The sequence below is a fragment of the Amblyomma mixtum genome, chromosome 2, assembly GCF_055824585.1.
Source record: "Amblyomma mixtum isolate Tamu chromosome 2, ASM5582458v1, whole genome shotgun sequence".
NCBI classification, from domain to species: domain Eukaryota; kingdom Metazoa; phylum Arthropoda; class Arachnida; order Ixodida; family Ixodidae; genus Amblyomma; species Amblyomma mixtum.
The window spans coordinates 21,678,136-21,703,406 of record NC_143013.1 but is presented as its reverse complement, the minus strand read 5'-3'; the positions used below and the strand labels follow the sequence as shown (position 1 = coordinate 21,703,406).

The following is a 25,271-nucleotide window of genomic DNA, read 5'->3' as shown; positions in this document are numbered from 1 at the left end:
GTGCACCTCTGCGCCATGCCACGCTCCTCTGGCGGAGATGTGAGTGAGCCACGTCCGAACGACGTCGCTGCCACTGCGGCCACCGATGACGCAACGGTGGGTGACGTCTTGGAACGCGTCGTGCCGACGAAGCTCGGCCGCCGCTGAGACGCCGACGATAACCGGTGGCGGCCTGCCTTGGCAGCGATATATGCCAGTCGCGTCCAATTGCCAGCGCTTCCGGGTCTTTTGTGTGCCTTTATATGGGCGCGATATGTAGATGCGGGGGGCGCCGGGGGATTCTCCACGTCTAGCAATAGCTCCTGAATGGCGTTGCCGCGTTGTCTTCTATTTGAGTGGCCGTGAGGAACGTGTTGCTTTGTATTTTCGCGGCTCCGGTGTGCTAGATGCGTGGATACGTGTTTGGTATGCATACTTAGAATAAGGCGTGGGGCCTTGCCGTTCGTATCAATTTACGCTAATGCATGGTCAAGCCAGTCGAGCGGCGTTATCCCGTCCAGTACTCTTATTATTCTGCTCTCGCGCTTAGGAGAGAACTGGCCTACAGCACTCGTTCTAGCTGCTGAGAATGTCATTATTATCTCGCACGGCACCCTTTTTCCTTGTGAAGAAAACTCAACTAGTAAAAGCCAGTCTAGTCTGCGAAAAAGGCATTAGCGAAATGCTTTTTCGAAGACGGGTATCGTGGAGACAACGGCATTGATCACCAAGGGACCATATCTGATGCCATTTACGGCAAAGCAATGTTAGAGAAATTATTCTACCTTGTTCGTACGATAGCTGCAGTGCGTGACGATAATGCATGCTCGTCTTTGTTCTGCCTCCCCCTTGCCCCCCACCCCCTTTTTTTGTATATTTTAAGTAGACACCGAGGACGACTCCGTCCAATTATTGTTATCGCTAAAATTGACTGTCTGGCCTTTTTTGGCTATTTGACGTTTGTCTGGTAGGAAGAGACACATTTATTCTCGAGAAAATTGGATTTAAAAATCCTCCCGCCAGTCAGTTCAAACTCGGGACGTCCATACCGAAAAGTATAGGGTTGCCTCCGTTTTCAAGTGAATGGCTGTGCAGCGTAGCCTCTGGGATCAGCGCACAAAATCAGTATCGATGCACGCATTTTACTTACGAAATCGGCCGGTGATGGCGACACCTGCATTTCGGTTTAGTGGTCGTTTCTATGGAATAAAACCTCCGTTTTCAGTGAGGGTGGTCTCTTGGTGATTAGAAAGGGGTACCCTGTCGATGTAGGCAAACTTCTGGCTTGTCCCCCTGTCCTTTGATTATTTTCAACTAACTATTTAACTATTTTAACTAAACTTTACTGACCGTGTTGTGCGAAGGCCATGTCTATTTCAACCCTCTCTGGAAAGGAATGTAGTATGGAACAATACACGCTGTTAGCAGAGGAATCACATTGAGCTCTTGGCGGCAGGAGAAGGAAGGCAAAGCACTGACATTGGGAAGCTCAAAGTCGGAAGTACACAGCCTATCAAAGCCATAGCTGTCGTGTCGAAAAAATGGAGTTATTGTATGCTGACAGTCTTAATATAACCTCTGATTTTATTGCCCAGTAATAGCAGCCTTTCTTGGATACGTGTTCCGTGCATGCATTTCATTCCAACTGCAAAGGACAGCTGATCACTTTATTTGTTTCTCAGCATCAGTATTGGCCACTTTCGCATTCATTCACAAAGTACCTTTCATCATAAATGTCCCGGGTTTGGAGCATCATTCATCTGAAATGACTAAAAAAAAATGCGGTGATAGCCTACTACTCTCGCGTAGCGGCAAGCGAAGTTCATCTGTTCGCGCCGCGGCGGGTTCGGATCACAGTCGAAGATATTTATTTGATTTATTTTTCTTTATTTATTTCACTTGTCACAAGTCCACAAGCACCGCAAGCGTGCTTGTCTTTCTTTCTCGGGGTTTACCGATTGCAATAGTGCTTTCGTTGCCGTAATGCCGGCGTACGAATTTCGCAAATGCCCATCGGCTGTTTACTGCGGTTCTTCAACTTGATCATTCAGCCAGCAAATTAGGAAACTCGTTTCTAATTGGGTTTCGCCTGCTGTCTCCTTGAGTTTCCTGCCTGCTGTAGGCATATTTAATTTCAGCAGCTCTATTTGTTGCGCCCAATGCACTTGGGGGCACCGCTCTGCTGAAAAGGCAAGTCTACTAAGTTTTTGATCAAAACCGGCTGCCTATTCACAGTAGCGGCTGCAGAACATAGCAACAGATAACACTCGTACAGAAAGCAGACTCTCTGAACGACACGTCGTTTGATTTAGTAAGCAAACATTCCATAATTTTTTTCGAACTAATTAAGGATTGCCGATGGCTAGAGCGTCTGCATGGAACGACTGGGGTAACAAAGCGTTCATTCCGTTAAAGCTACAGGCAGAGCACGCTGAGAGCATAAATAAAATGACAGAGCAATAAAGAAAACATGCTGGGTGCGCCACGCTGGAGGTTGTTTCATTCGGGCATGAATAATTATTCCCTGGAGGTGCGCCGATAGGAGCAGTGTTCCTTCTAGAGCCAAAACGAAAGTAAAAACTCTTACATGTGGGAATGCGAAGGCATTACTGTCTCTGGTTGGATTGTTTACGCGTAATGTTTGTACATGCATTTAAGTTATTTTCTGTGAGTTTGCGTATTTGCGTATGGTTGCGCACCAGACCGCAAACGTTCGGACCCTCTAGATGCACGGCGATGAGGTTGGCCGAGTTTGCATGTCGTGGACGCAAGAAGTAGACGTTTGGTTGCGGTTTTCGAACTGAGTTTATTTCAGGCGTTGAGTTCAGGCGATGTCGAGCGGAAGATCGGTGGAAGTCGAAGCGGTAGCCTTGTGGTAGAGCATCCGCCTCGCATTCGGGAGGTGCTGGGTTCGATCCCCAGTGCCGCCGGGGACCCACCGGTTTTCTAATGGGTACAAGATTTCCCTTGCCTTGTACTTGGCTTTTCCGGGTTGAAATGCTTGGGAAAAGGGTCTTGTGCGCGAGCACGCTGATCTGCGTATGATACCACCAGTCGCATAGTGACTGGTGAGAATTTAAAGCGCAGTAAACAGCACGAAGGAAAATTTGTTCCTTGCAACAAGGGCGTCGTTTACAACATCCCACTGAGCTGTGGTAAAGCCTATATTGGCCAGACAGGTCGCTGCCTCAACGACAGACTTAGAGAACAGACTAAGTCCCTCAAGAATGGCTGCCGTTTGAACCTTCCACCCCATTGTAAGGTCTGCACGAGACAATTACAGCGCGATTTCCTTTCCGCAAAAAAAAAAAAAAAAAAAAAACAATTTTCAATTTCAATGTCACCCTCTGCTGCAAAACACTTTGGTAATCGGTAGCACGAATGACATGCCTGAACGTGAGCTGTTTGAAGCGGCAAAAATTGCTTAGAGCGACCGTTGCATTAATCAGTATGCCCCAGTACATATCACTCAGAGAGAGCACCGTCTTTTCATATCTGAACTTTTTGTGCCTCCCACCACTCTAAGTTTTTAGATCAGTTTTATTATGTATCAAAAGGCCTGAGGCATTCGCAACACTCCCTCTAAAATCTGAGTTCTTCAATAAATCATTTACTGGAAGTTAGCACTTCTCCTCTCCACTTCTCCGCTGTCATCAGTGTGCTTTTGCGCTTTTCCATCCTCATCACGACCCCTTTGCAGATTTAGTAGTCTACGACGGTCAGGAACCTTGGAAAACTTTTGTTTAGATTCTCATAGTTTAGCTTGCTCGTCTGTGTTGCACCACCATTTTTTCTTTTATTTTATTTTCGATACATTCCTATGGTACAGCCACAACATCGGGGACCTGGAGTCTGTTGTGTTGTTGATCATTAGCCAACAGGCCCAGCATAGAAAAGTAAAGATAAAACCATCGTGAAGGAAGAACACAGCGTGCTTTTTAGGCTGGATCTCGACAGTACAAGCTTTTTCTTACTTTTTTTTTTTTTTCTAAATCCCAGCGCCCCGTTCAGTATGGCCACGAGCTTTCAGAGGCCTCAGCTAACAGCAAAACGTATAAGGCAACCTCGGTATTGATTGAGCAGTGCGCTGTTTCTGAGAGCCCCACGTGCCTGTCATGGATGGTCGGATCAGGTAAACAAGGGAAGGACCGTATACGGCACTTGTTTCGGAAGCCTCGCCGTTCGATCCGCGCGCGTCGCAAGCTGAATTCCCAAGAAGAAAAATAAAAGAAGAAAAAAGAGTGTGGTAGAGACAGGAACTTATTTGCAAGTAAATACGGACAGGCCGAGCCGGCGTATTGCTTCCCGGCCAGCTGCTCTGTTCTGTGTTGGGAAAAAGGGAGCTCGGAGCAAGAGGAGCGGAGACGGCGGGACAGAGACGACCGTAATGACAGCGAACTGAAATACAAAGCAGCCATGCAGACCAGCTGGCGTATGAAGCTTTTGAACCGCTCGGCGAAGCCTTAGAGAAAGAATGGCGAAGCGTTATACTGCGCCCGACTTGAACGAACGAGACAACTTACAGTCGTAAAATACGTATAATATTATAACAGAACGTGTGGGCGGGATAAATGCTGCGTGGTTTACTTCGTTCTATGACAAGAAATAGCGCTTGTCCCTTGTCCTTTTTCTGCCTCGGTGTTTGTCTTTTCGGTGCACATAATGGTACGTTCGTAAACGGTGTCTGGACTGTGCGACTCATGTTACGTGAAGTCGTTCCTTGCTGAGCTGTTCAAGACTTTCAAGTTAAAATATGTAGTCCTAAAAAGCTCAGCATTTGTAATGTGGGATCATTTCTCAACTTGCAGACTTGCTATTCGAAATCAAGCAAAGAAAAAAAAATGCTATTCGAAGGCGACGCTCAGTCTTGCAGTCTGACTTCGCAGAAGCTGCGACTGCATTAGCTTCTTTGGCGGTATTATATGCCAAGTTAATTGTCATCATTATCATGATCCTCATCATTATCATCATCGACACCCCAAGCCTACGTTAACAAAAAAGCCTTCCCCAGTGACATTTAACTATGCGAACCGAAGTCAACCTTAAACCTGCTCACTTCTTAGCCTCATCTCACCACCTTCACTGAACAAACAACACGCCACGGTAGTTGCTTTGGCGTTCGGCTGCTGGCTCCAGGACCGCGAGTTCGAGGCGGCTGCTTTTTGATCGAGACGAACTACAACAATGGTCATGCGCTATGCGATGTCAGCGCACGTTAAATATCCCAGATGGCTCATATTAATCCGAAGCGCTCCACTACGGCGTCCCTCATTGCACACGTGTCGATTCGGGCCGTTAAACCTCACAATTTGCAATTATTTTACAAATGTAATCACTGACGCGGCAAACCTATCGGCCGCCCTTCTTGCACCGAAACATTGTTGCCTCGAATGGCGTTTATCTTTTTCCTCGTTGATAAACATCGCGCGACTAATTCCGAGTCTACTGGTTACCGCGCAACGATTTTAAGGTAATTTACCTTTAATTTTTCTTCAACTCCACCTGTTACATGTACTGCGGTAAAGGACGTTTTTAAGGTCGTGGCGTTTCCGCAGTTCGAACACGCACGAGGAACGACACGAAAAACAGAGTAATACTTAAAGGCTTCGACTTGGGTCAGTATACTGGTAAGACATTTGTATATTAATTCTTTTTTTCCTTCCTTGTCGGGGCCTCTGTAAAGACGATCATGTTATGAAATAAACTGGTTAAAAGCGCGCACATGTTTGTTTTCTTTCTCCCTGTGTCCATCGTCAATGCAGGCGAACTAGCAACAAACAAGTGTACTAAAAGCAACAGGGGCACTATAGAGGCGACCCTCAAACTACGTTCTAGTGCCTCTCTTTTCGTCGTATCGCTTCTTGTGAGTTTTCCCTGCAGAAACGTCACGGATGAGTGGCCAACTAGCCCGCACCCGTATTCGAATCACCTTAACGTTACAACGCTTCGATCATACAACGCCGGCCAGTGTATAGGCAACCCGGTAGTAAACTGCGGCGGGCCGTACCGAGTTGGCGTCGGCGTCGGCGTCGGCAAGCGTACGCGCAGGGCACATGTGCGGCGTACGGTCCGAGGCGGGGAGGGCGATAGGGGAGATGTGGGTCGGGGTTCGGCGTCCTCCGTGGGCGAGCCGGCCTTCGAGGCGGCGACGAGGCATCGCGGCGCAGACGCCGTGTGTGCGCGTGTGAGGCCGCACAGCGCAGCTGCCGAGCTCTCTCAGACCTGCGGATGAGCACTCGTCGGTCACACAGCGAGGCGACAGTGATGGATGCGAGCGCGTCTTGTTAGGAGCACCCTCCTCTTCGTCCGGACGGTACGTACACACAACGGGGCGCTGGTTCGGGACGCTCTTAAATCGGTCTTCCCTTCAGGTTCGGAGAAATGCTCGGGGGGGGGGGGGGGGGGGGGGGGGGGGGGTTGAGGCGAAGCGAGAGCGGGCGCTCGAGCGTTTAACAAGTGTGCGCTACAAAGCAGTTCGTTTTACTGCCGGTATAACGGTGGTCCTCAACCTCTAGCGCTGAATGGGTGGGGTCTGTTTGTAATGGAAAAAATGTGCCCCTGGCGAATTCTCGTTACGGTAGATTTACGCGTCAAAATGGAACGGTGAAACAGGTGGTGTAGTGTTTTGAAGGAATTTAGGCTAGAAAGTACGGAGTCATGAAAGGAGTCGTGAAATAAGGCGTCGGTGCAGGAGTGCTGCCTGTTTTGCCTCAGTAGGTCGGCCATGTTTTGAGTTTGTCTTGAGCTCTGTTTAAGCCATGTATTGTGATTAATGGATATAACGTGCTTCCTGTTGTGTGCAACTGTCACGGACTTTCCCGAGTTTCGTGTTGTTTTTATTTGATTAGCAAGTCGACCGCCTTTGGCCTTCTCTAGTTGTCTTTCTCTGCTTGTTGTAATACTTCCTTCTTGGCAGTTTTTCCTGCATACAATCTCATCGCCAAATCCACAGTTGTGTGGGACGCATATGCCTTTGATTCGGACTGTTATTGCTCTTTCTGTTGGACGCCGTTCAATAACGTGCGCACCGCATATATACGCCTCACGGCCACTCAGGGCGCGCATTTCGTGTGCAAAACGCAGGCGTCCATTATGTATATATATATTTTTTCTCATCAGTGTTGCAGCACAGTATGACGGCTACTTGCACGAATTTCCGGCTCAGGGAAAATTCTGCGGTGGCACAGTTTTTGTCTGTTCACTGTCAAGAAAATAGCTGACGTATTTTCTGCATCGGGCGGTTGACACAGCGTGTCGATCACGATAGGCGCACTTCATGCAAGTAAACACCGCTTGCTGCGAATACGACGCAACCTGTCGGGGAACAAAAGTCTCATTATTGTTACAGAAGAGCCAGTCGAGACAGAGCTAAGAATTCGAAAGCAAAATAAAAAGGAAGTGGTAAGTGTAGCGTGAAGTGGGAAGCAGTTGGCAGGAAACTTTCACGGTCAAAAAATAATAATAATAATAACAGCAGAAGAGAGAAAGCATCATACAGTTAAAACCGTGGCCTCCTTCTCCTCCTCCTCTTATGCGAAGCTGGGGAAGGGAAGTAGTTGACGACGAGCCGGCATACTTTTGTTCTCGGCTTCGAGAGCCGGAAAGCATAATGAGGCGATGGACTTCGCGCACTCCTTTTGTGCCTTGTATGGGACACTGAGGACGCGCACAGCATGCTTCGGTTCTGCGTTCAGTTCTAGCGACCTTAGCGTAACAGCAGCGTCACGATAAACGCGTCTGTCGCGTTTGGCATGTGGGCCCTGTGCATCATCATGATCCGTGCCCTTTTCCCGCAGTCGGTGTGTGACATGCCGCCCAACGATGACGATGGCGACACCGAGGAGCCCTCATCCTCAACCGAAGAGGAGAACCTCAACCGCTTCCAGCGCAAGATCAAGACGGAGAAAGGTGAGTTGTCGAGAAAAAAACATTTATCTACGAATTCGCTGTGACCAGGTGCCCAAGCTGTGAAAAGCTAAGCTGGTGGCATTGCGTTGATGATCAAACGGATACAAGGGAGGAGGTGGACCGCGTTTGGTTTTTCTTTGCGCGTCATTCCTGCTATGAAATCGATAAACGAATCAATATAAATAAAACAGAATCATTAGAAATGCGTAGCACTCACGGAAGCGGAAACGAAGCCAAAACGTGAACTCTTAACGCTTGTGCTCGCTCTATCTGAGGTGTGTGCACGGCTTCTTGTTAAATAACACGTTTCTTTTATATTTATTCGTCTCACAGATCTTTGTGACGTACGAACGCGTGTTGTTGTTGTTGTGGTTGTTGTTGTTAACTCGTTTTTCGCGTCAGGTGTTGGGTGTATGAACGCAACGTATCGCGGCCTGACCATGAATACGACCTTCGTGTGACCCCTCGCCCCTCCCTCTTCAGTGACAGTAATAAGTCTCTCCTACGCATCGTGTGGACTTCATGTGGCCTTCATAGGATATTTACATTAAAATATGCAACAAGTCTGGGCACGTGTACGCATTCCACGGGCGAAACTTGAAAGGACGACCCGAGCATCCGTACGAAAGCACAAGTTTGCTTGGTTAAATAACTCAAACAGGCAGCACGCCTGAGGGAAAAGACCTGATGAACAGGGTTCATTGTGCCTAGTGAGCATCCGGGCAAAAATAAAAAGAAGTTATTGAATATCTCTGCAAGCGTCTTATAGCCACTCAGTAGTTGAGATATTTCATGAAAACTGGCATTTAAGTGAAATCTTTTCTAGCTTCAGCGCAAAATTGATGAAGCTACCGCGCAATAAAATCAGCAGTTTTATTTTTGAAGTATTTTTGCTTAAAATTATTTACACGGCGCAAGCCGAAAGACGTCACAACGTGAGCAATGGTGAAAGAAGGATTTGGTTTGGTTTGGTTTGGTTTGGTTTATGGGGTTTAACGTCCCAAAGCGACTCAGGCTATGAGAGACGCCGTAGTGAAGGGCTCCGGAAATTTCGACCACCTGGGGTTCTTTAACGTGCACTGACATCGGACAGTACACGGGCCTCTAGAATTTCTGCTCCAAAGAAATTCTAGCCGCCGCGGCCGGGATTGTACCCGCGTCTTTTGGGTCAGCAGCCGAGCACCATAACCACTGAGCCACCGCGGCGGCAAAGAAGGATTTAATGGCCGGCATAGTGTTAGTGCATTGCCCCGCGCCATTGCCACTTTGGTGGTCTTCTAACAATGTCTTCACTTACAATTTGATACAGGCTACTTCGCTCACTCACTCACTCACTCACTCACTCACTCACTCACTCACTCACTCACTCACTCACTCACTCACTCACTCACTCACTCACTCACTCACTCACTCACTCACTCACTCACTCACTCACTCACTCACTCACTCACTCACTCACTCACTCACTCACTCACGCACTCACTCACTCACTCACTCACTCACTCACTCACTCACTCACCTCACTCACTCACTCACTCACTCACTCACCTCACCTCACCTCACCTCACTCGCTCGCTCGTTGCTTGATGCCTCTAAAATAGCATCGATTCTCGGACCATCAGAAAGAAATTGCCAGAGCTATCATTAGTCAGATAGCAACAAAAACGACCAAGCTTAGTCACCAGCGCCACTAGTGAACCGACTATTCTGTATCTAAGCTCTTAGTAGGAAGAAAGCTTGGATTAGCAAGTTTGACGAATTCGTAACCTGAGCGCAATTGTGATGGGTTAAATCTCTTAAAACAAACGAAGCAGATAACGCTGTGTTCTTCATGTTGAAAGCAAAAACACAGAAATAAAAGTGAAAAAGCACTGCCTGCATACTGTTTTGGAAATGAACTACCGTCATCTTCCCCACGTTTTTCTAGACGTCACACTTGTTTGGCTTTGCTGCAGAACACAAAAGTTCAGCACAAAGCAATCTTTACAGTGGCGTCCAGTATGCAAAGTGCTTTTTCATGTCGCTCCTTTTACCTGTCGCCTCTTCATTTGAATACTTTGAGAAAGCATTTACGATGAGGTCTCTTTTAAGTAAATTTGTTTTCTTAGACTCACGCTAACACGGTGAGCTGACTAGATGACTAGTGGTCGGTGTCCTTAATGACGTTCGTATACGTATATGTGTTCATAGATTTGAAATGATAAAAAAGTAGTACTTTTTGTACCGGACGATTCATTCATTTTGTACCAGGCAATTTAATAAGAATACATGTATCGGTGCCGATAATAACACTGATTGCGCATAGACGTGTTTTCGCTGTCCATGACTGTCTGCGGTGCTACTGTTATTAAATCAAAAACGCTTTAGATTCCACTTTCAAAATATTTCAACGCCAAATATTTCTGAAGATAGCTGTCATCTTTCGCATTTGTTAGTAATATTTGTCATGATGGGATCGACGTATGCAAGACGAAACAAGTATGATGCGCAGTCATTATGACGTTTACGACTTGGCCACCGATGCATGCACGTGTCTTCAGTGTCAAGATAAATATGCAATATGAAGAAAGCATTCCGTTCTTGTCTTCTTAGCCAAGAATAGCACGAGTGGGCACAAAAAGCCCTAGTAACATAAACGAACTCCGCTTAGTGTACTTGTGCATATACTCGTGAATATCGTTCAAAAATCGCGCCCTCAAACACCCCCTTTGCATTGGAACTCCAGTCATCACAATGCGCCTCAGTACACAAACCTCTGCTCTCTCCTGACCAGCGCAGTTCATGTGATGTTTCGTGGTCGAACAGTAAGATGATGGTATATTGCACGTTGAGACACAGCACGACTGAGCGGACCTGAGGGAGTTTTTTTTTTTTTTAATTCTTCAGAGATTTCAGACCAAATATATTGCTCCGTTTGCACTACTGGGAACTAGCTGTGTACGCCAGTGACCAGCGGACGCTAGATGTGCCACATCATCTAGTTCCGGTCATCAACGGCATAATGTCTTTCTCGCTGTCATCCGCCCAGAAAAAATCGTTCCATCGTTAGGGTGCGGCAGACGCAAGCTGGAACATCCCGCGGGCATAAGACACGTCAGAGGGGTTCCGCTAATCTCCAGTAACGAGATGAGGGACAAATAAATGCGATGCGAGCCACGGGGACACGCAGCTCGCGTCACAGCCGCGGCCAGCACCGGAAACGAACGACCCTCCCGGGAGCGGAGGTAATGCACATTTCTCCGGGCGGGCAGTGAAAAAAGCGGCCAGCGAGGAGAGGAGAGATCCGAGCTGGCTCCACCAGCGCGCAGGAGCTGGCGACCGCGGCGGGAGGATGGAGAGGTCACGTGACGGCCGCTTTCTCCGCTCGCATCCCTTCCTCCTCCCCCAACCCCTCCTTGGGACCACGTGACTCAGCGGGGCGCAGGCTTCGGCTGCCGGCCGCGTGGAGGCAGGAGAAGCCTCCCCTACAGTGTGCAGCGCCCGCGCGGCGAAAAGCTCCCCGCATCATCAACACGCGCACCACACTCGCTGGTTGCCCGCCGCCACCGCCGCTGCTCACTTTCCGTTGCATCGCAGTCCGGAGGAGCGCGAGCTCTCTTGGCTCTCCCGCCCGAGCTTGCCGGGCTCACGCCCTGTTCTGCTGCCGTTGTCGTCCGCTGCTGCTGCTTCTACTGTGAGCGGCGTCCATCTGTGCATCGGTGCTGGAATCCGGAACGTGTCGACAAAGAAGAACCCGCCTGCGGTGTGATGTGACAGCGACGCTCGCGGAAGAACAAGACACGGGTGTTAAAAGCGTGCGGAGCGTCTTCGCCGATAGAGATTCTTTCGCCTGGCCAAGCTCAATCGCCGGAGCTCAGTGACGCACGGTTCAGGGTGCGTACTAGCCGCGTTTAGTTCGCGGGTCGCGTTTGGCAGGTACGCTGCTGCCTCCGCCTGTCACGCTCCTTCTCCTTCTACTCGGTGTCGCTGTGTGTTGTGTGTGCGTGCGTGTGTTGTGTGGCGTCCGTAGCAACGAAAGCATTGCTGCGACGAGTGTGCTCGTCGCCGCTGGGAGGACTCATCGCCCATGCACGCGGGAGGAATGACGCAAGCTTCGGAGCGCTGAAATAAGCAGCAGCGAGCTTTTTCGCTCTGCACTGGAGGAAAAACAGGAAACGACCCTTTTGAGTTGCACCGCTCTGCACCGTCTCGTGTCCTTGCGGACTGCGCCCGGCTGTTTCTACCGAAGCGCTTGACGCGCCCGCATCGCTTCGCGCGACCGATTGCATCGACGAGGGATCGACGAGACACGAGTTATGCTACGAAGCATGCCTGGAGCTTCTGGAAGCATGCGACCGGGCGAGCGCTTCGCAGAGTGCTGGTGAATGTGTGCTGCCTGTGAGGTGTGCGTGGCTGCGAGGTGTCGTCGGTGGCGGGCGGGCCCTGTAGTAGCTCGCTCCTCGTGAAGTCTCTGTGACCGTACTAGAAGAGAGTGCGTCCCAGTCGTCGTTGTCGTTACCATGCACCGGCGACGACCCCCAGCGATACCTCCACGACCGTCGTTCGCCGCACGTCTAGGTGGCATCAGCGGCGGAGGGGGTGCGAGCGGCCCTTCGTACCGTGGGGGCTTCGTGATCCCTACCCTGGATGTGACCGACTACGACGACGAGGAGGCCGACGAAGAAGAGGCCGGCGACGACGAGGAAGAGGAAGACGACGACGAAGAGGAGGAGCGCGACGGCGACAGGTGGCGTCGCCATCGGCAGGACGACGAACTCGTGCTCGACGAATGTGAGTGCTCGCGACATGCGTTCGGCTTGCGCGGTTTTATGACGCGATGCTTCCTCGAAAAAGACGAACTTCGGGGCGAGTAGAGAAAGAGGAGGCTACTATAATACGTTGGAAAGGCTTGTTTGCTTTGCCTGATCATTCGCATCGCTATAGGCTCTTCCCAGATATCAACATTCCCGGATGGCACAAACGAAAATCGCTTACATAATCGCAAAATACTAAACAGAGGTATGGGGCACTTCTACTGGTTGAAGCAGTAGTCGCACAAAATGCTTGACTTGCACAGAGACCTGTACAACTGACAACACATACAAGGAGTACGGTGCCTACTCAAGACACCGTTTACAAAGGCCGGAAAAACAACAACAAAAAAGGGCCGTAGGTTCCTCCAGCAGGAACTCACAATATCAACGGCATGAGGGGGTGGCATAACGCGTTCATCCTCGCCGTGCAAGCTAAAAGAAGGCGATTGCCTGAAAGCTGCAAGACCTCGTTGACTTGTAGAACGGGCTTACGTGTGCTGTTGAGTAGCGAAACTTTGACAAATTTTAATGTCTTCCTTTTCGAAAGGCCAATTATGTAACACGAACAGCGACTCGCAGTTAGCATTCAGTAAAAACACAAAATACACTCGGAGAATACACTTGTAAAAAGACGCAACAGAAAATTCACAGGGACACTTAATTACGGGGCGTGCTGGCAGTGCGATAGCATTAGAAACGGTTGATGCCTGTACCGGAAGGGCGTCACTTCCGGTCTGGTGACGTCACTTCTCTCCAGCCACTGGGAATAATCTAATCTGATGGCGTCACTTTCCTCCAGCCAATCGGTAAATTTTATGACCGACGACGCATTTCGGCCCCATGGAGCTTCTAACGCTATAGCGTTAAAAGGGCGGACGGCGAGAGAGGAAGGTCACAAGAACACCTGTTGAAAAAAAAAAGAGCACTCAAAATCACATTCATGAGAAAAAGCACATGCCAGCTAGGAACACGAACTCTGTATAGTGAAGCGTTCTGGATGGCTGACTTGGGGATGAATGTATCTGCTTTGAGTCTGATATATGGAGGGCTTCACTGATAACTCTGGCCACTTGCTTGTGGTGAACTGACACGATGGCACGATTCTTGAAGCCAGTTTAATACCCGAACTTATATCAAAGTTATGTAAGGTGGAACTCAAAAGCGCCCATAACAACTGTTTGGGATCTCTAAGGCATGTGGCCCGGCTGAATTAGCACAAAAAAGACGGGATGTTAGGGTAAAATATGATATGCGGGGCTTAACGTCCATTTTAGTTGTATAAGTTGTGAGTAGGACTGGTACTTATCGATAATGGGGAAAAGGACGGAGCGATGTTTATTCGCACTCGCAATAATGGCGGCCACTCCTCCGAAACTGAAGATGAGTGATGATGATGAACACATGTATGCACAGATGAAGACGAAGGTCGCGCACTGTGCTTACACTTACTTCCCCGACGGCCGAAAGCGACCGGCCCAGGCGCAGGCGACGGTCAAAGGGCTCTAAAAGCGAAACATGGACGATCTCTACACAACTCTTCATATTTTTTTTTGAAGTTCAAACCAAAAAAATTGTGAGGACACTTTAGCAACTAAAATGTTGAGAGGCGAAAGCCGAGGACACTATGCCGTGACGACTTCCTGTGGATGTGACGTCACACTGTTCCTGTGGCTATATCGATACCCAAATTGTACATCTTTCGGGGATCTTATGTGTTAACTACGCTTAATTACACATTTTTCATCTAATTTGACACAAATTCGACGTTTTTCCCACCATTCTGTGACAATTTTCACTATGCCGTGACGACTTCCGGTGGATGCGACGTCACACCGTTCCCGTGGCTATATCGACGTCCGCGCTATTCCGACGCAATTTCGACATTCTTGACTATAATTAATTAACTAATTAATCTACAGTCATCAAACTTTGCTTCTAGGTTCATATTTTCCTCCTCTATTTGAAGCAGCCACTGGTTTTCTTCTATCTTTTTTAGGTCCCGAGTTAAACGCGTATGACACGCTTTGTTAACAGACGACAGCCCCGCCGCGGTAGCTCAGTAGTTACGGCGCTCGGCTGCTGGCCCGAAAGACGCGGGTTCGATCCCGGCCGCGGCGGCTGAATTTCGATGAAGGCGAAATTCTAGAGGCCCGTTTGCTGTGCGATGTCAGTGCACGTTAAAGATCTCCAGGTGGTCGAAATTTCCGGAGCCCTTCACTACGGCGTCCCTCATAGCCTGAGTTGCTTTGGGACGTTAAACCCCAATAACCTAACCTGACCTAACAGACGACAGTATGAGCCATTAAAGGCTTTCGCCTTAAAAGTGCATCGCCCAGCTCTGAGAGGCGCTGTGGTGGAGGGCTCCGGATTAGTTTTAACTAGTTAGCTCGGAGATCTGCAACGTACTCTGGCATCGCACAGCACACGGGCGTGAGAGAATGAAAGAAGGAAAGAGAGGAAAGGAGAACAGTTGGCGTAATAGTGTGTTTTATCTTTCTGGCAAAATTCGTCGAGAGGGGGGAACCTAGCACACACACAGTACAAACTTCTCCTCCAATGGAATTCCGCTACATAAGCGGGCCGAATATTCGCGCACGAAAGAGATAGAGCGAAGCAAAGAAAGCAGCTTCGCTCGGCTCTCGCTTGTCTCGCGCACATGTGCGGCTCTTCCCAGAAAAGAGGCGCGGACGAATTGATGAGGGAGCCCCCGTCCAAGGCTCCGCTCCGAGAATAGCACCGGGGCCTCCAAAAAAGCTGGCTCAAAAGCCGCGAAAACCATTCACCTTGCCTCCCTGAACTAAGCTGGGAAACAACGCGGTTCCTCCTCCTCACCCACTCGGAACCAGTGCACACCGAGGTCGCCGCTGCGGTGAGGCTCTCGCCCAACAGCTGACAGAAAGACTCGCCAGTTGTGTGTATGCGTAGGAGAAGAATTTGAGGGCGTGGAAACAAGCGCTCTCTGTCGGTTCAGGCGCAGAACTTTCAACGCCGGTCTTTTAAAGGAGCCTCGGTAGAGCAAGAGGAGAACCCGGTGAGCGAAATGCGTTGATACAAAATGTCGTCCTTCCTTCCGTAAAAAAAAAAAAAAAAATGCTTTGATCTATGTCCCCCCCCCCCCATATATATATATATATATATACATATATATATAGTAAAGACCACTTAGCAAAGGGCATGTCTGGAGTAAATAAAATCATTGTCGTAGAGGTGACCGAAAAGTGCTTTTTCGACATCGAATCGAAAAAGAATAGGCTAGCTTATACATGGTCTGTTCTGAAAGTAGTAGGACTCACTTTTTTAAACAAAATTTATTAAAGAGAATAGTACAAACGATTACAGTTTTTCAAGGTAGCACCCTTCCGCACCTACACGCTGCTGCCAATGAGTTTTACAGTTTTCGTACGCCTCCAGGAACGCCTGGACCGGAATACTGTTTAGCTCCCTCGTCACGGCCTGTTGAACCACCTCTACCAATCCGTGATGTTTCCCCTCAAGCGTCGATTTTATTCTCGGGAATAGAAAAAAGTCTGGCGGGGCCAAGTCGAGGCTGTAGGGGGCTGAGGCAGCGTTGCCGCCTTGTGCTGGGCAAAAAATCGGGGTCCTCATTCACATGATGAAGAAGATCCTACCGGTTGGCCTTTTCCTCCTCTGACAACACTCCCGGCACCAACTTCGCGCACGCTTTCCTCATGGATAAGTTTTTGGTCACGATCTCAAAAACTTGGGTTTGAGGAATGCTCAAGTCATCAGCAATCATTCTGATACTCATTCTACGATCACTGTTAAGTAAATGTTTCACTCGCTACACATTTTCGTTGGTCTTGCTGGTCGAAGGGCGTCTGGAGCGGTCGTCTTCCTCCACTCTTTCCTTACCTTCTCGGAAAAGATTGTGCCACTCAAAAAACACCTGACCTACCCATGGAAGCGTCACCGTAGGCCTCCTCAATCATGTTGTGAGTCTCTTTGCCCGTTTTACCAAGATTTACGCAAAATTTGATCGCGTATCGCTGATCCAGTAAACGCTCGACGATTATGCGTGAGGAGACGTTTCGACAGGGGTTCACAGTACAAGCGACCTCCTCTCTTCAACGGCCGTGAACCGACTGCCGATTTTCCCCAGCATTCCCAATATCCCCCTTCAACGATCCTGCACGCGCAGATCACCTCTCGTCCGCCTGTTCGCCCAGGAAAAAACCAGTCCTACTACTTTCAGAACAGACCCTGTATGCTACCGAATCGAATGCGAATCGAATATGAATCGAATGCTAATCTAATGCGAATCAAATACGAATCGAATACGAATCGAATATTTGTGTGATTATGCGCTACTTTTGCGAACATTCGTACAAAACGAATTTATGCATGCGAAACAGCGATGCGCTAGCGGCGGTAATACGGGTCATGTAATGAAGGCTCTGGCTATTGTGGGACGCAATACTGACCTACATCAGAGGACAGGCAATACAAAGTCACTACGTTGGCTTTACGGCTGTTACGTCATGACATCGAACAAACTAGCGCCGAATCTCCGCTGATGAAAGGGGCGGCAGTTTGAACCAACGCTCCGATATCATGCAGCCGCGGGCATGAAGGCATGGTTTGCTAACCTAGCTGAACCCTCTCGAGCGCCCTATTATTGAAGGCCATGTGTATGAGCATTTTGAACGCTGCCACCCAAATAAACCGCGTCGTGACGCTGAGCCGCCTCTCCTGCACAGAACTGTTATTTTGAACACTAGTTAAAAAAACAAAAACTACAGCGTGCCCTATTCGAACAGCGCGCCGATTATTCGAAAACTATTCGAGGACTTCTGAACGGATTCGATTCGTTTCGAACAATGTTCAACAAGCAGCATTTGACTCGTTCGGAGAATCAAATTGAAGAATATTCGATTTGCCAGTCGAAACTTTCGAAAGTTCGCACACCCCTAAAAAGTCAAAGTTGAAGTTCCGGTGAACGAGGCTAATGAAGAAATCTTAATTAGGTCTGTAGCTCGCGTATCATGTCGGGACGAATTTTCGCCATTGTCCGATTGCATTATGGCGAGCATCGCCCAACGTTACAAATTTCCGTACTAAGTTTCCCCATTGCATACACAGCTGAAGATATCTCCGGACTCAAAGCGAGTCGCCACGGAGTCGAACCAAAAATAAGGCACATATCTCGGCACAATCTTGGCATGGCGCACATCTTTCGAGATCAGAAATCTGTTTTTATTGTCGTGCGTTCCTTCGCATCCCTACTCCTGAAAATCAGGCGAAACCGAAGAAAACGGAGATATACGTTCTCTTTCTTTATTTGTTCCTTTCTTTTTCTCACCTTCTTTCTTTCTTTCAGCATGACGACCCCGCCAGGGTAAACCCTCGCAATGACGAAAAAGGTTTCTACCTGCTCGCGCAGTTTAGCTCGCTCCGTCCCTCCTTCCCTGCTCGCCATCCTATGCGCTGCTCCCGCTTTTCCCTCCGCGGGCATTCCAGTCTCCCCCGGCCGTATAATACTGCCGGATATAACGCGTTTTTCTTTCTGCTTGTTTCCGCCACCGTCCTGGAAACCGCGAGTAGCTGAACCGCGCGGAGCCTGGGACGACGGCGCCCCCGTGGCCAGATCGATGCTAATGTAAAACTGACGGGCACGTAGTGTACGCTCCACCAGAGACGTGCCTTTGCGGCGCCCCCTTGGAAAGGGGTCCACGGACGCAGGAAATCCTCCTCCGCTTTGCGCGGTCGCGCCATGCGCTTGCATCCGCGCATTGTGTACTACTAGCACGTCTTCCCCTACTCAGCTCGGCCCTTACTTCCGTTCGTGTATGCCATCTTGCAACGTTTTAGTAACTTATACAGGTAGTAAGAAGCACCTTTCCCAACTTCCGACACATACGCGTGCACGCACTCGCCGAAGCTCTCTGGTATACAGTCTATTACATTTGCTTTAGCGCCACTCTCACTTTTTTTTTCTTCAGTATCCCCCTACTCATAACCTAACCTAACCTAACCTTAGCGCCACTATCTTACCTTCTATTTCCTTCAGTATTCCCCTACCCATAACCTAACCTAACCTAACCTAACCTAACCTAACCTAACCTAACCTAACCTAACCTAACCTAACCTAACCTAACCTAACCTAACCTAACCTAACCTAACCTAACCCTTTCACTATCCCCAATATAGCGAAGATGAAGTGATTTTCTTTTGGATAACTTATTTGTAATTCTTGCTTCGCCCTACCGGTATACACCAGGTAGGTATACAGTGTTATGAAAAACAAAAACGCAGGGGCGTCAAGTTAATTACGTCTGCTTCGGATTTGTTGTTACTGTAGCAAGCGTTGCGTTAACAGAGGGAATTCGGTTGAGTTTGCAGATGTGCGGGGAGGAAAGCGACCTCTCTTTGGGATTGATTTGTTAGACGCTAAACGCGAATAAACTGAAGTTTATTCCTCCCATATACCTCCCCCGAACCTAGAAAACGCTTGGGATATGACTCAGTAAAACTCGGCAAGCCTCCTTTCGAGCGAGTTTTACTCCGGCCCAATGGGTGACCGGAGTCAGAGCAGACTACGCGTTCTACCTTTGTGCTCGCCGTCTAGTGTTGAGTTGCCGTTAAAGCACCGCCCACTTCGTTTGCATGAGGTCCTAGCCCTCTCCTTTTTATCGCTCTGCTGCCATTTACTACAGCCGTGCTTTCTAGACTTGAGGAATGGCTTTCTGTTTTTCTCCTATGTGTCCAGCACAAACCGTGAGATTTTCTGTGCCCAGCGGGTATAGGTCTCAGCATCTCCTACTACCGCTACACCTTGTTGCTTGGTAGCAGCTCAACAACTGCATACTTGTATGGGAACTTTTTGGTGGTACAGGGTCGTCCACTCTTAGTTAGAATACGCTAGCGCGTGGCCGCACTCTTCAGAGGGCCGCCGCGTGCAACACAGTCGCTTATCGCAGCAAAGTGGCGCAGGAAGGTGTACCTTGACATGGTGTTTCGCGTCATCTGCCACTTCGCTTCGATGCGCAGCCGTTTCGGACGCAGTGACCCTCCAAAGAGCACGGCCATCCGCTAGCGTGTTCTAACTAAGATTGGACGACCCTGTACATTATGCAAAGCTGTGGGGTTTAGGATGGCTTGGAAACCTGTCGTGGTTGCTGTTTTTGTGGAATTTCATGAAATGCTCTTGAACTTTATCCAACTCGGCTGCTGACCCGAAAGGCGCGGGTTCGATCCTGGCCGCGGTGGTCGAATTTCGATGGTGGCGGAAATCTAGAGGACCGTGTGCTGTGCGATGTCAGTGCACGTTAAAGAACCCCAGGTGGTCGAAATTTCCGGAGCCCTTCACTACGGCGTCCCTCATATAGCCCGAGTTGTTTGGACGTTAAACCCCAATAAACCAAACCAAACTTTATCCAAGGTTTAGATTAGGAACATGATCTAGGTGCATGCAAATCGGAAGGGCCATTTTGAAGTATTGTATTATTTGATGCCTGTACTGGTTCGCAGCATCTTTGTTTTATTTTGTTGTTTTTCTGTTGACAGTGTAGGCTACGATATCTTGCTTTCTTGCAGCGAGAAGGTAACACATTCTTTTTAGGCTTGTTCATCGCCCGTCGCTTCCTGTCATGTCTTATCCCTGTGCAATCTCTGGGCAATCTCAGCGGTGCTGCGACCATTCCAGATTGCTGCGTGACCTGACTTAAGTGTATAACCCGGTGATGCACCTCCGATTCGGCAACCGCCAAATGCGCTCACAAATTCTGCTGCCATCTGTACGTTGTTATTCAATTGCGCTTTGGTCACGAGTTCGCGCTGTAAACAGTTTATCGTCGAAGTCGGCGCCTCGACATTTCCACACCCGCGACAGTATCGCCGCTGGCGCAATCTCTGTGGCTATGTCTGCAGTCCACCGATTGTTGCACAAGCAGAAAAAAAAAAGAAGTTCCGTCACATTAAACGGCGAGGCAACGGACGGCGTGCTAGCATTGTGCGTCTGTCTACAATCCGGTGGAAGTTACGCAAACAGGGCAACGCTCCGTCGTATTAAACGGCGCGCAGCGTTCAGTATGCGCAGCGCGTGGCGAACCTATATAGACTGCGGCCCGCTCGGGGGCACGCGTCATTTATTTCGCGTCTGCGTTGGGCGCGGCGCGGCAGTTTCTGCCCATCTCCGAGTAGAGAAATCGAAATGGCCAGAACTGGCCTTTGTTTGGTCGATAGTTGCGTTCCTCAAGTCTGGTGTCATTGTTGCCTCGTTTGTATGCTGCCGCGGGACCACATATCAGGAGCGCGTGGTGACCTTTGAACGATCTCCAAACCACGAATGTCCTTTTTTTATTTTTGCACGTTGCGTCGCGTACTGGGCTATTATTAACTCTTTCTTCGGCCCTGCTTGGGAATAGAGGTAATGCCTTGCTTCGTAGTTCACACTGTAGGGAGTGAAGAAATATTTTCAAGCCTTCGGTGGCTGAGCGCATGGTGAGCTATATGAACTAACCTTCATGGCGGGAGAATCGTGTTCCAGTTCGGTTTTGTTATGGCTTCGACCGCCTTATAGCTACAAGTACAGTATACGTATATGTGTTAGGCCTGAGAATTCTAATCAAGGCAAGGTCTCCAGAAAAAGTGCAGAAACTACACTTACTCTGAGTGTACCAGAGATGGGGACTGACCAGATGTTGTGCAGGCATGTCGTTTGTAGTTTCGGATTCAGCTTTCTTGTTTTCCACAAGTTCGTACGCTTCACCATGGCGCACAACGTACTGAAGGTTACGCTTTCCTGTTACAGCCTGTCGTTGGTTAGCGACAAGCATACAGTGTACTGCAAGACCTGGTTACTATACGCCAAAAATGAGTGTTGTTACAATGCGATGTAAAGAAGAACACATCCTCTAATGTACACAGCAATGTTCTGGCTTTATGTATAATGTCCAAGGCACTGTCCAAGACTGCACAAACGCTTGCGTCATCTGTACCGTTGTGTCCTGGCCTGCTGTCTGCAATTTTAGACGACAGCCAACTAGTCCTGCTTTCAGCTGTCACCGTGTTTACGCTTTGGAGTATTAGCTAACTGCGATACCTCACCGAAATATCGGCCGAAAAATTTTCAACTCTACCGTCCTGCATTTTTCAAGCGCATTCACTTCCCTTGCATTCTTTTCCGATCTGACTGACGAAGCATTTGTTTGCTACTCAGGGTGTTATTTTTGGAGGGGGTCGCCTCACAAAGAGAGACACACTATAAAATGATACACTATGTATAGTTATGTGTTGATATGCTGCACACCCACAGCACTCTGCCTCTCTGTATCTTTCGAGGTTATTTTCAGAGTGCGGCAGAGCCCTACACCTCGTGTAAAAACAATGACTGCCGATGACTAAAAGCCAACATCAGCCACACTATCAGTTTGGCAGCAAATGAAGTTCTAAAGGAGAGCGGTGCGGCGGGAGGGCGTTCTTATTTTTGCTCACCGGTGCGCGCAATCCGATGGTTGCTCAAATAGCGCAGTGGTTTTCGAACCTGTTTCGTGACCAGAGGCGTGTGGCACCTCACAAACAACTGTTCCCGCTTATACCGCGTGGCATGTCATAAGATACCCGGCCTATTCCGCTTTCCGTATTAATAATATGATTAAATTAGTGGTGGGAAAACAGCACTTATCGTGGTCGTGTAATGAGACCATTCCATTTTAAATATATTTTAATCCGAAAGCATTATATGTTTTTGTCGCGTCAGAAAAAGAGTGTCCGTAAAACGTGTCCGCACGATTACGTCGTTCTCTGAAGATAAATGTTCTGAAGTGTGATTGTGACAGATAGTGTGTGATAAAATGTTGCCGTGAGAAAAATTTGGTTGATGAGGCTTAATTAGTTCATTAATTGAACGCGAAAAAAACGCGAGAAAATGCGCTTAGACGTCAAAATATCCATGGACGTCTATATAGTACATGGACGTCAGAACAACCACGGACGTCGATGAAGTATGTGGACGTTTTGCTTTCACACTGCTCCGTGTGGCGCAGCGATTTTTTTATTGTTATTCTTCTGGGTCTTTATGTGTTCAGGCAAGGCAAGGTGGTTCTCCTGTCACCGCGAGAGACCAGTCTGTGCATGCGGGGATTGGAATGGAACGTAATCGAGAGAGGAGAATCGTTGCATCATACTGTGGTTATTTCTGAGGTTGAGGGTACTAGCTACTGGTGGGATTAGCCTTGCAAATGTTCTTCCGACGATTGCTCCACCGAAGCGGCACTCATGCGGTAATTAAAATCGCTATTTTCGGCACACATCTATGACTTAGCAGATCTATACGTCGGCATGCGCACAATCCTCCTAACAGTCATGAACTGCTGCCGTCCCCATCTGGATTCCAGGTTCTGGTCGATATTTTAACAAGAGGGTGTAAGAGAATCGACTCCAGGCTGGTCGGTAACCAAGTAGCGCTTGAAACCCTATTAAAAAAAAAAAAAAACTATGCACAGCATGTCTAACATTGTATCATGCTATATATTCTCGTTTTTCTGTCCAGGGAATTGTGTACAGAGTTCTAAATTCGAAAGAAAAAAATACAACTCCAGTCTCGGTATATCCCTGCAGTATGAAGAAATGAAGAAAAGGACCAGTCGCATGACATAGCGATGACGTCAGAAAGTTCGCACGTGTGGCGTGAGTGCAGTTGCCGCAAAACCCGGCTAATTGGAGACAAGGAATGTTAATTAGGTATATGCCCGGTTGTCCTCCCTAAACATGAAGGGGGATAAAGGCATGAAGGGGAAATGGAGAGGGTGAAAGGAAGTTGAGTTCTTGGAGGCTAAATGGACAGCACTGTAAAGAGCCTTCGTTCGTCCTGCCGTAGACGACGGGCTTAGGGAAGCGGCGAAAGAGAAGCTATTGGCACACTTTGCCATGCGCCGAAGACGTAAAACGCCCCTGCGATACGAGCGGCTGCTTTTAGTGGGCGTCCAGCGCGAAACAGTTCGCGCGGTATCTTCGTCGCTGCATGCAGGACCGATGCGCCGCCGTGTGCTCGACGAAAGGCCCGACTCGACCTCCGCATATGGCGTTCGCGTGGGTGGCCACCTCTTTCTAAACCGGGCACGTTTTCTCGGAGAACCGCGCCCCGACCCGGAAGGAGCGGGGACGACCGTGCGGAACCGCCCGATTGGGAAACGCGTACCCGAACTCCGAACACGCACTAGAATCTCCGCGCGCCGAGCCCGCGGAAGACCCGCCTGCCGTTGGGGTATTCAAGTGTGCCTGCCTATGTAGTTTCGGTTCGTTACTGGTGCGCAGTCATGGGCAAATTGTACAGGATGGCGGCTGGCTGAAAAAAGAAAATTATTTGTGGGCAGTCAGGCGGACTAGTTCACTGAACAGCCTAAGAGCGTGAGGGGACACGCTTGCACCATACGCTGCGACGAGTACCAGCTGGATGGGTAGCAGAGCAATACAGCAGTTTTTTTTCCTTTGAGATCACTGCGGCGATCCGCACTGGAGCAATGCGAAGGCAAAACGTCCGCTTACTATGTCGACGTCCGTGGCTGTTCTGACGTCCACGTACTATATCGACGTCCATGGCTATTTTGACGTGTGAGTGCATTTTTTCGCGTTTTTTCGCGTTTAATTAAGTAACTATTCACACCTCATCAGCGAATTTTTTTCCCACGGCAACATTTTATCACGCACTATCTATCATAGCCACACTTTCACACGTTTATCTTCAGAGAACGACGTAATCGTGCAGACAGAATTTGCGGACACGTTTTTGCGGACACTCTTTGCTGACGCGACATAGACATGTAATGCTTTCGCATTAATAATTTCGTCCACGATTATACAACCCGCCTCAAAATTAAATGGGACGCGGTTCAGAAATCAAAGTGTGCCGATGGGCAACCGTGTGAGCGGGCGATCAATTTAGGAGGGGAAGGAAGAATATTTGAGGGCAGGTGGGTTGCGCCCTTATTGCAGGACTCCAGTACCCAGGGCTGGAGCTGGGTGAACGCTTGCTGGATTTCCAGGGTATCGCTGGTCAGTTGTGCCTCCCACTGCTTAAATGACATATCTGGCGCCCATAAGTGCTCGGCTTTATCCTTGCACCGGCACGATTTGTGGCAGTGTGTGAGACGCGCGTTACACCAGGGGTAGGTGTGCTGGTATTGTGTGGAGTACACTTCGCTCCACTTGTAAAGGTTTGGAGGGAAATCTATTTGGATTAATCTTCATACTGTGACATGCACAGAGGTCAGCTTTTTGGGGGGTGGGGGAAAGGTCCGACGGCTGAGTCTCTGGGTCTCTAGTTTGTCCCTGTATGTGGATGGAAGGGGATCGAGGTGGGGTGTAGGTTGATGTGCTCGGTCGGTTAGCGCGCGAGCTAAGTCTTGGACCGCTTCGTTTCCTTCGAGTCCTGCATGGTCCGGGGACCGCGCAATTTGATGGTGTTTTGTTAGCGGAGAGTTTAGGATTTCTACCGCTTTTTAGGGGTGGCCTTCCTGTCGTATAGGCTACCAACAGGGTTGTTGCGAGTTGGTAACAATGTTTGCTGTCCTGCCAAGTCTGTCTTGATGCTTGAGAGCTAATGCCACAGCTGTGTCCTCTGCTGTGGCAGAG

The 25,271-nt window shown here is 48.9% G+C and overlaps 1 protein-coding gene across 2 annotated transcripts in view; it reads left to right on the top strand.

The window, feature by feature from the left end:
- Dys (Dystrophin) overlaps nt 1-25,271 on the top strand; it is a 447,573-nt gene continuing 422,302 nt past the window's right edge. The window contains exons 1-2 of one of the 2 annotated variants that reach the window (XM_089570783.1): nt 1-96; nt 7,776-7,887. In XM_089570783.1, coding sequence (XP_089426909.1) covers nt 16-96; nt 7,776-7,887 — 193 coding nt within the window. In that variant the 5' untranslated portion in view covers nt 1-15. Of the gene's footprint in view, nt 97-7,775; nt 7,888-11,408; nt 12,658-25,271 lie in introns of those variants that run through there. The other variant, XM_089570779.1, reaches the window with a different exon arrangement.